The sequence below is a fragment of the Acromyrmex echinatior genome, chromosome 4, assembly GCF_024713525.1.
Source record: "Acromyrmex echinatior isolate Ae372 chromosome 4, ASM2471352v2, whole genome shotgun sequence".
Classification (NCBI taxonomy): Eukaryota; Metazoa; Arthropoda; class Insecta; order Hymenoptera; family Formicidae; genus Acromyrmex; species Acromyrmex echinatior.
Window position 1 is genome coordinate 2,107,307 of NC_141855.1, and position 12,205 is coordinate 2,119,511.

Genomic DNA, 12,205 nt, shown 5'->3' on the forward strand with positions numbered 1-12,205 from the left:
AAAGGAGCTCCAATTATTTGAAAATTCAATTACGGAAGCCCGCTCGAAAACGAGGCCTGGATTATCGCCGAGTTTGCAAAAACTAGTTCGCCAATAATAATTCATTCTTCGTTGACTGCAGCACGTCTTGCTGACGTCGCGTAAAATCGAATTGATTGCACTCGTTGAAACTAGAAATATTATTCAGGCTTCGTTTTTACACGAATTGAAAATAAAGGAAATCGAATTCCGTAGATCTATAAATTATATCAACAGCATCTACATCACTGTCATATTCGTGAAATTAAAATGTCAAACTTCGTCAAATTTCCTTTTCAACATTAGAACTAATTTATTGTACACCGCCTAGCAGCACATATATAATTCTATCATTGAATTGTGAAGAATATTGTACAAAATGTATTCAAATATATACACATATATAAATGGAAGTATATATTTTATAGAAAATTCACAATTCAAAAAATATTTTTGATATATAGAGTATACGTGGATTGCACACGTGCATCATACAATGTAACGGATTATGACGTCAAGAATAGGAAGATAGGTATCTCGCATTCTCGGTTGAGGGAAAAGCGAAACGAAGTAATCTCCAGCCGAGATTTGACATGCTCACGTGTTGTATAGTGAAGCAACCGACCGGTGATGGACACCGCGCGATATATTTTTCACAGTTGATATTGGTATATACATCTCTTCTTCGTGGCTTGCATCCAACGTAAAAATCAATCGCTGTAATTTTTCCACAAGTGAAATGGTGAGAATGCCATTGCATCGTCTAATAACACGGAATATCCAATTGCGAGGATCGATACAAATTGAATTACCACTTGTGACGATCATCGTTATTCGAAGCTTATTTGTATCAAGTTCTCATGCAAGTTTGCGATACGGTTTATTATTCATAGGATATCTCGAAATGGATGAAAACACGTCTGCAATAATGCCTCAACATCTTTATCAGTAATACTTCCAACAAATAAGTCTGGAGAAGTCTGGAGTTTAAAGATTGAAGTACACGAAGAAATGTATCTCTCTCTTTCTCTCTCGATCGCAAAAATAAAGATCATAGATTTTGAAATTTCACGAAAATATAAAACTCGTGAATAAAGATTAATTTAATATCGTTTTGCTACACTGTTCTCGATTCTTATTGCTTATCTAACATCTAATATGTGATATCTGCATCTGTGACCGTTCAATGATTCGCCAGCTCGAATTCACTTTACCCAGAAGTTATCGTGAGTTCGTGCAGTAGATATCATTCGCTATCGGATTGCCTCTGTTGGATTGAATCATGCTTAATGCTCGACTTAACTTCTTATTATTAGATTTGGACTGTAGGATAGCAGCAGTAGGGTCAAACTTTGTGACAACCGGCTGCGTTTTAATTAATTTTCGCTGTCGCGATATATAGAACGCGTCTTGGCGCTTATCAGCCATCCAATTCCACGCTTGAGCGTTCTCTTAATGGCGTGTCATTGATATAATAGCACAAATAAGAACGTATTTCTGGATGAAAGACCGTATTTGCATTTTCATTGGAAAAAGCAAATACAATTTTAAAAAGTCGTGTAATAATTTAACTTAATTTAATTTAATTTAATTTAGTTTATCATTTATTGCAAAGTTATATGAAAAAGATTATTAAGATATAATTAATATAAAGTAAAAAAAATAATAATTTAAGTAAAATGCGATCTGAAAAATATCAATATTTTTAAAAATTGTAATATATGATAAAATTATATCAATGTAAAATTATATCAAGAGCTGAGAACGATTGAACGAGCGAATTGCATGTAATTGATTTCAACTTGTTTCTACAATATTAAGTGGCCTACGAGACTTGCGAGACGATCAAATGGCGCCATCAATAGTGAAACTCATCATTGTCCAATTAAAAGTGTTGCAAAAGTTGATGGGTCTAAAAAATGATGATGCACAGTAGATAATATATCGAGAAACTCAAGATTAATAAACTATTAATTATTAATCAAAAACATTAATTTAAAAAAATAATTCCACTTAGAATCTTTGATCACATTCTACGTAAAAAAATGTGTAGAATTCTGTTTTTTTTTTTACATATTGATAAATGTTTTGCAATGACAAATAATTGTCGGTCATCGGTTAAAGCGATGATTGTCAGTTTCAAACAAATCGATAAAAGTAATTTTTCTAACAATTCCATAATTTTTATTATAAATATGATTTTATATATAAGCGGATACATATGACAAAAATTAAGTCAAAGATTATTTATCCTAATTTTATAATTTTTAATTTCGTTGTTTCAAGATTATTTATCCTAATTTTATAATTTATAATTTTGTTGTTTCTTCATCAACAAAACACGTTTGATGCACGTGCAATTGCCCACAATTAGTTTCGAAAACATAAACATACGACTTTCTATTTACGAATCAACAATGTATGTAAACCTCACCTTTTTCGACGTGGTTCATCTCCGTACCCGCCATATTCGTGATTCTGCAACAAGAAACGAGCAACAGCGTTAGTAACTTTTCCTTGAAGACGATTTGTTAAATCCGCACGGATAAAACTCCTAATGGCTTTATAGTCGAGCGACATCATTCGCCTTGCCATGCGGTCAGCAAGTTCTCTCGAAAATACGACTCTCGCGTAACTAACTTGCAAGTCGAAAGTGCGCATTTCCCGAGCAACATGGTTTCCCTTCTCGGTGTTCACGTCACAGCAACATGTGTTACCGTCTTCCATCGTAAGGAAAATCGTGTAAGACAAATTTGCACTTGTCGATTTTGGGTAAATTTCGATGGTGCGCGCGACGTCACCAGTGGATGCGTCGTGCTCGGTCAGTCTATTAATACGCGTGCATACGTCTTTTTATCATGGCACCCAAAGCGACGGAAATAGTGCAGCGGGACACCTTAGAAGCTGTGTGACGTATGGACTTAGGTAAATTCTTGCGACCCAATCTGAATCACATAATTAAAGGGCGCAAAAAAACAAAACTTGCCATCCTTCTCAATCCTTCAAATTAGAGGTTTAGAGACATGTAACTATATAATTTACAGTAAAACTAATGATCTAATTCAAGATTGTCGCAAATTTCTCATCCTAAAATTCCATAATTTTCCCTGATTTCAAGATTTTTCCTGATTTTCAATATTTTAAAATTGTTTGTAGGTATTTTCCATCTTGATTTGAAAATCATTAAATATTTTGTTGAGATATCAATTTAATATAGCAATGTAAATTACTATTGATGTTACTGACACTGCATTTTTAATTGTTAAGTTGATAATATTTAAAAAATGTATAGATGTAACATATATATTAAACTTCTTTAAATTCAAGAATTTTTATTTGTAAAATTTCTTGACTTTTCCTTGATTTCTCTGACTGTTTTTAATTTCCCTAATTTCCCTGGTTTTCTTGAGTTCCAGTTTTGTGGCAATAAAATTATAAATTTAAGTTACTTATTAGTATTATAGAATTTTTTCCCATATATTATACTTTATGTAAGTTTTTATATTATTATTGTATAAGTTAATATTTTTGATAATCATTGGGTTATTCACATAGCTAATTTGGCATTTGGATAAAGAAGAACGAACTAAATTGTCGGGAATCATCAACTTGGAATTTGTTATTTATGTAATTTCGATTTATATTTTATATTGATATGGAAGAATCCGAATTGAAGGGTATATCGAAACGTATATTTTATTCGTTTTGTTACATTCACACGAAAATAAAAAATTTTCTGTGCATCCGAACAGCTGATGTAGGCTCTGATGGGCTTTTTTACATTTTTCATTGATACATCATACTTATAAAAAACATTTTTTCTACATTTTTAACTTTAATTTTAATATCCAAAACTCTTTGAGGAAAATTAAGGCTTGTATTTGTAATCCATTCTTATTTCAAGACATATTAAGTGATGTCTTAAACTGCTACAACTTTGTGATTGGTTTATGTACAATAATATCTTAAGACCTAACAGTATAAGAACAGACTATAAATACCGACTTATGAAAACTTCTTCTCTCTAGCAATCTTATCAGAATTCTGAAAACAGTGATAATTAATCCTTTTGGAAACCAGATATCAAAGTATCATCAAACATCGGTTCGAACGTTGAAATTTAATCAAAATATCGGTAAAACTCATAACAAAATTATAGACGAGATTTATCTATTTTTCATACCGTGTGGCAAACCACCGCGACATGGTTAGTCATTGTGCTTCCGAATATAATCCACCTTGTGAAACCGCGCGCAAATGTCAATCCCTAAGCGTCTAGTCGCTTCATAACGCGTAATGCGCAGCGCAGCGGGTGTAGTGAATAAAACATGAAGCGGGGTACATTTGTACGTTGGAGTGACGTGTCGCTTGTCGCAGGTAAATAATTCATTCGCATTTTCCACAACCAAGTGAAACAAGTGAAATCCGAGTATTTACGCGAATTCAATTATCAGTACAAGATTATCCGGTAACTTGGTAAATTTTGACTCGAAAACACCTGAAATAATCGTATGTACTGCAACAGTTGCACGTGTTGCAACAGGAAAAATTAAAATCAAAAGCTACCTCATTTACGGAGAAATAAAAAAAAAACTTGTAAATTCATAATGTTCTGAATATATTGCTTTAGAATCATTCTGAATCTGATATTTGAATACAAAAGCGATTAATTCCATTTAAATATAGTTATTTTTTCTATCGTATGCTTCTTAAATCAATTTGTAAATGAAAAACAAAACGAAATTTAAAAAAAAATTTTTTTTTTTAAATAATATTTATTACGCATTATTGTGTCTCACTATAATTGCGTGTCCGTCAAAGATATATAATTTAATACACATACATATAAAATATATTTTTCAAACTAGAGTAAGTCCATTTCAAAACAAGTTATGTCAAAAAATATCGATAATATAAACATTCCAATCAACACTCTACATTTTCACTGAAAAGAATGAATTAAAAATTCACGAAAAAATTTACAAAAGTATAATAATTCTTATAAATATATATTAATCTTTCATTATATTATTAAATGTGTAACATCTATTATATTATCGGCTCAAATATAAAGACAAAAAACATGAACAAAGAAAATACGTAACAAAGCTCATTCAATTGTGTATGAATCTGCATGTATGCATCGTTAATGATCCGCTTACAAAATTAGCCTGAATGGTAAAGGTGACAAAGGTTTTGTGCGTAAAGTGAGACATTCGAGGCGTATCGTTTTCACGGAATATCTAGTCGTTAAATAATGAAGTTGTAAGGATGTGAAGAGATTAACGAGCGTTTTTATTATTCCCATTGAGAGAAAGTAAGTGTTAAACGTGAATATTTATTATTAAATAAGAGATTGATAGCATTCTTATTGCCAGTTAGATTCTTTTAATTCTTTTCTGTATCGTTACAAGTCAGCGTGTTTGTTATTGGGATTACAGCCATTAGTGTATTGTGTTTGATTAATATCATTGTATCTTCTTCGTGGAACATCTCACTGAATAATGAACACGTAATGAATACGGCGGTTTTAATGAATGTCTATTCTTCTTGTCACTAGGCAGCAATTATTGCAAGAACGTTAAGCGTAAACAAAAACGTACAACATGAACTAGAAATATGTCATCGTCAATGAAACACAAGGCTATCGTTAGTCAAATTAGAAAAAAATATATACTTTTACGATTACTAATAGAATTTCTATCTAATTTTTTTAATTTTTATGTAAAACTGTGGAACTATGAAAAGTACTGGTAACCGTAACACAAGATCACAAAAAATTTTTTTATTTCTTTTTAGGTTTTGTTTAACGTAACAAAATATATCAGTTCTGCGACCACATTTTAATATTATATTATATTTACACTTGTTCTTTCCTCAAATGTTTCAATTTTCACAGAAATTTTCCATCATTTTTCTCGATCAAATAAAAAACTGATGGAACAAAACGGCATACGAATTCCTACTTTGTGTTTCCCTTAAAAAAAAAAAAAAAACTTTGTTTAATTATTTTTTTTATTTAATAGAATGTCGTACTGATTTTACAGATATCTGATTCTTTTCCAAAATTAACGCATTAAACATTACATTTATATTTATCGCGTTTGCCCCATCACATCTAGCTTAACACAAACGTTTATGAATACAAACGACTGAAGATACCACCTACTTTCAACAGACTTTGTAGTACACGAGGTGCGAAGGCCGAGGTGCATCTAGCCGGAACGACGTACGTTCACCGTTATGCGGATTCGCGAATGAGCGCAATTCGAGCGTCGCCGAGCGTAATGATTTATCACTAACGATCGCTCGTTAATTATTCGCCGTCGCGATGTCGCGTCCGTGACTTGCGAAATGCAGCTGAACAGCCGCCGAAAAAGAATACCACGCGAATAAAGCGGTAAGAATCCGCTCGGGCGGACGGCCAAGCGGAGAGACTCCCGAGAGAAGAAGTCTGCGTAGATAATATCCGACGCACCGTGTCCAACATCTCCGTCGTCACGAACGTCCTATAGCTCATGCATAGTATCGCCGTTACGAGGCAGAATACCGCGGGGATCTGTCATACGTTGTTATAAACATAACTGCTATTGGCGCGCGACCAACCACGTGCTTTCGCGCTCAATGGATGTCGCTCTGGACGACGCTGGTCGTCTGAGAAAAAAATCGCTGTGCTGATCACGCGAGATCGTCATCCGGTATGAAGGAGGCGAATGTTAAGGAGGCGAATAACGGTGAAGTGTTTTTACATACGATAAAATATACAGATTTGTTTTCGTCCTTTGATTAATACATATTCGAGAAATATCGAATTTGTTAAAACACAATTCATTTTATTTTTTAATTTTACTTCCTAAAGTTTTAAAATGTTTTTGTTTTTGTTTCAAATAATAAACACTATATTGATCTAAATAATTTATAAACTGATGATATTATGAATAATATATGTGATAATACTATTTGAATATTGGTATTACTTTGTACTCTCTTCTTCTTATATCTAACGAAAATTTTTTCCCATATTGTTTCATATTTATCGTATACATACATCGTATCTAGCGCATACACGAGGCAATTATTCTTTTCTATGTAAAATATCTGCATGAAAATTAATCCATAACTTTTTTTATATTCCAAGACGAGACCAAAACGCGTCCTTTCAAATGCAATCACCTTACGAGTGAAAATCGATTATTCATGAATGGTATACAAAAAAATCGTGTCGCTGTTGTGCTTTAACGCTAAGTTTTGAAAAAGCCATCTTGAATGATAAACAGAATGATGCCGATGTTCCATTTAAAGTTTCCCATTTTAAAGACCCATAACGTAAAAGTCTACAGGTATATGAACAATTATTTAAAGATAAAATATGCAAAATTATCGCGAATGCACAGAATCGTCGACAACTTGTTCGCTTCTGAACACGCGGGAACGCAGAAAGTTGCAGAGGCGTTGCTCCTTGTTTGTAATCTCTTTATCAGCACGTGGCTGGCACGTAGCCAATCGACTTTCTCCTCGATATAGAGCAGCAACCTATTCGACTCCTGCAGTTCGCTTCGATTTGCTCTAACCACTGTTCTAGATCAGCTAGAGCATTGACCGGGAAGAGAATAGGCGAGTAATAACGTAGCACACACGCACACCTATGAGTATGTCAATCGATTAAACTGTCGTTCAAATTCAAGTCGATTTACGAAATAGCAAGTTTGTAAAGATATGCTATCGAACAGAACCAATTCTATTAACGTATATTAAGATAAGCGAAGTTTATGGATTCTATGTATTTTGAAGATAATCGATCAAAAAAATGGCTAAAAATAATATTAATAATAATAATTTTTTCAATTTGTAATATTCTTAAGTCAGTCATGTAGAACAATTTAGAAAAAGTACTTTTATTTCAGTGAAGTCACTCTTCCAATTCCTTTATATATAAAAGAGAAATAAAAGTTAAAAAAAAATTTAGCTAGATACAAAGCTGAAAATAATGTTATTGAACCGTTAAAGTAGCTCAAGCTTATTAGAATGTTAAAACTTTTTACAGCATCATACTCGAGATTCTTATAACATAATTATTTTGATGGTCCAATAAAGTTATTTTCAGATCTGTACTTAGTAAAATTTTTTGATACTCTTTATACTTCTGCAAAATCGTTCTTTCCGTGCACATAGTTGGAAAAATCCACATTCGTCTTTGTAAAGATTGTTAACATTTAATTTACTTCACGCTAGCGCGCGTGAAAGAGCAATGTGAACTTTCTGGAATAAAATTTGTTAAGAAACCTTAAGTAAGTTTACTCTCTCTCTCTCGTCTTCTCTTACGCTTATACTCACAGATGTTATCGAAATTCTGATAAACGAGTCTTTAAAGAGTTTCACACACATACCTATATAGAATTTCACAACGATCGGTAGAACTTGGAAGATTCGCATGTTACTCTATCTAGTTCGCTCGTTTGAGAATTGCGTTTCCTGTTATGATAATCAATTGCGAAGTTGCGCATTTTCCTGATTACATTTCCAACTATAGTACTTTACTTTCTAGTACTTTCAGAATTTCGATATAATTGAGTATTTAGTTACATCACTGGCTCAAATTTTCAAATTTCCAGTAAAACTCATTAATTTCTGCGCTGGTTTATATGAAGTATTGTATATATATATATATATATATATATATATATTAGGTGTTGGAATTAATTCGTAGCGTTTTTAATGAAAGAATGTTATTTATTTCACATGAGCATTAAAAAATACATTAATGAAAGTACTTCCCATCACTTGTAAAACGCTACGAATTAATTCCAACACCTAATATATATATATATATTATTTATAAACAATATTTTCTGGATACATCCTCCGAAGTTGTAACAATTATTGAAATGCTTCATTACTAAAAATAATACTTTATTTTATCACTGAAAATAATACTGTAACAAGAACTTTTCTCGATTCATTTAAATGCTATTAAATTACTCATATCTTTCAACTATTTCTAGAAATGTGCAATTATACCTACATGATATACGACACTCCTACGTGTAAAAAGTAAAACTTTTAATATTTAAATAATTTCGCTTATGTTATTAGTTTGGGTACAAGTGATTTGCGAAATATTCGCGTTTGAATGCAACACCATGTATTTCTCAAAGGAAAATTAACACGTAATAAAGCATAACGACGAGCGCAACGCGAGTTAATGAATCGGACGAATAAATAGTAACACGTAGCATGCGATTTCTTGGAAAATGCATAGGCGAACCGGTTAGATGTTACGTGCGTCGAGTTCTCGCGCGAATTCCCTCGAGTGCGCTCGTTTGTGTGTTTATGTGTGCAATCGCCGTGCCCCAATTATCTTGTCGGCTATGAATTACGTACGGACCTCCCGCCACGTCGGCATCCTCGGCAGGACGAAACTTTTCGTGCATTTCGTGTTAATTTCGCAGCCGAACAGCTGGTGTCTTCTCACATTTTGGAGACCGGCAGGGATAGAGAAGTGCGCGAACTACAAACTTATCCCGCCAAAAAAAAAAAAAAGCACCGTCAGAATTTCTCACCAGGACGTAACACGGAAAGTTTCCGCGATTTCACGACGCTTTTAATCCACCACCGTTTTGCCTTCCTGTCGCGTGCCGTGTCACAATTTCTGATTCACCTTTAAACTTCTAGTTTTCGCCACGATTTTTGTTCTTCGTGGAAATTTAAGTTTTTATCCGGATATTTAAGTTTGATAGCGACTCTTAAGATCAAGACTAGAATAGAAAATGATGCGGAATAATTAAACTTGCTTCGAAAATTATATTTATTATTAAAAAGAAAAAAAATTATTTTAAAAAATCTAGTTAATAAAATTTGTCTGTTCCCTAAAATTTATTAATATCCCATTTGCGCAAATACGATTACATACTGAGAGGAAAAAAATGCAATTACCATAATTTAATTATAATTCACAGTCATTTTCGGTACCAATTACATATTTATGACAGAACTATAAATATAATTATTATTGCTAACATCACAGCACAGTAATAATTATAAAAATAAAGTTTCCAAACACTTTTTTTTAACTTTTATTTTATCCATGTTCCTACAATAAATCTCCTTCATAAATCCTCCTGATAAATTATCTCCAAACATTAAATTCGAAAGAAACATAAAAGAACAATAATTATTAATAAAAACCAAAAACATTGAAGAACGATATCGCCTATCATCTTTGTGCAAGTCGGAATTTGCTAAACGAACTATTTCGGGCATTTGGGTGATTCTAAATCACGTCCAGTCGTCCGAAACTATATTTCGTCACGGCAAATTGATTCTAAACGTAATTATTAGAGCAGAACAATGCGCGTCGCCAGCATACCAGGCGTCGCGCGTTACCGGATCAGCTTAATTTCTCTTTTTCTCGAATACCGGCCGACTCTGATGTGCGAGACAGAATCCGTCCGTCGTCAAACGACGTTCCCTGGCTCTTAAAATTGTTCGAAAATATTTCAGACACGCCTCGCGTGAACTCGTGCCTGTGCGAAAACGCGTCAATCCTTTCTACCGCAAACTTTTAATCCTGCACGCGATGTATCTTCTATTTTCACGACTGTGGATTAATTTTCTTCAACCAACATAATAACAGGAAGTTGGGTTTCATTTAAATTTTATTCCATACCAATAACTCTTTTTTTATATCAACGTTGTTGCAATTCTTCCGATTATCTTGTATTGATATAAAAATTGAAGATATCAAAGCGATGGAAGATCTATAATGAAAACAAAATAACTCTAGAATAGCATTGATTTCATTAATTCTGAAAATCATTTTCTTAAAGAAAGAAAGTATTTTTATAATAAATTAGTTCATGAATATTTCAAAGAATTTCTTGTAAAAGATAAATATTTCCCTTTTTCGTTAAAAGAAGAAGTATAAATTTAATACAGTGACAATAATTGCACAGGGAAACAGAAAAGGTGAAAAAATATAACATCGGAATAAAACAAAAGCATTAAAAAACAAAAGCAGTCCATTATTACAGAATAGTGACATTATAATTATCGTTAACTTGATTAAATTACTGCGTTTGCGTACTTCAATGCAATGATAATTCGGTTAATTATGAATCTGTTATGACGTAACAATTATATTATGGACGTTGAATATGGATGAGTTGTGATAATAATCTCTGAAATAAGCGGTATATATATATATGCATTTTATCGGCTTTAACGCTTATCTAATCTTTTCGTGCGTTGCATTTTAAAATCATATCACAAAATCATACATTAGAAAGTTCCGTTGTAATAAATCGTTTACGCACGTGAATGCGAGGAATTCTAATAATCGTTCTAATTTTCCCTATATTCTACGTTCATTACAAATTATGTTTGTTCTGATTAGCGTCACTATTATAACTATGTATGATAGGAATTATAATTATCAGAGATTTGCCGCATAATGTAATACAGTCAATAAACAGATGTTATATGACATGACGATATAATATATCTAATAAAGAAATAACCTTTGACAAATATTGGCAAGATCAACTTTTTTAACAAAGATTTAAAATCAATCATGAAAATTCCTTTTATTGAGGATTCAGAATTTTAAGCAATTCAAAGAAAAATGTAAATATGTAAACGACCAAATTTTATAATTAATCAAGAAACTTAACGAAAAGAAAATCTAATTTCACAAATTACATAAAAAGCATAGGTATAAAAGAATGTTTAACGAACTAAATTTTTAATCATATTAAACTCTGTGAAATCAATAATTCTACTATACTCGTCATATTTTTCTCAATCATGTTGTAAGTTATTTTGCATATAAAATCTTATTGAATATAATAATATTTAAATATCACAGAATATAAAAAAATATCAAAAAGAGACAGTCTCAAAAAATACACGTATCTAAGGTACGTTTGCCGAATTTCGCATTCTGTGTACTCGAAGGAAGGAGGATCTTAGCTCTCTTTCTACGCTCGTTAGTCTTGAAATATCAGTCATCCGTATCCGGCTTTGAGCAAGCGGAAAAAATCTCGATGGTGCAACGGTGCGTCTCATTGCGAGCGCGGCACGACAGAAAATCGAAAACGGGGAAAAGCGAGCATCATTAAGTGCCGAATGCGGCCTCCTCGCCGTTCTAATTTCGCCGCAGCTTCTCGCGGCCTTAATTCCATTTAACTCG

General features: G+C 32.6%; 1 protein-coding gene across 2 annotated transcripts in view; it reads right to left on the reverse strand.

Moving 5' to 3' along the window:
• Positions 1–12,205, reverse strand: part of sm (heterogeneous nuclear ribonucleoprotein L) — a 168,297-nt gene that overhangs the window by 140,195 nt on the left and 15,897 nt on the right. For both annotated transcript variants that reach the window (XM_011058494.2, XM_011058493.2), the window contains exon 2: positions 2,453–2,496. In XM_011058494.2, coding sequence (XP_011056796.1) covers positions 2,453–2,496 — 44 coding nt within the window. The remainder of the gene's footprint in view (positions 1–2,452; positions 2,497–12,205) is intronic.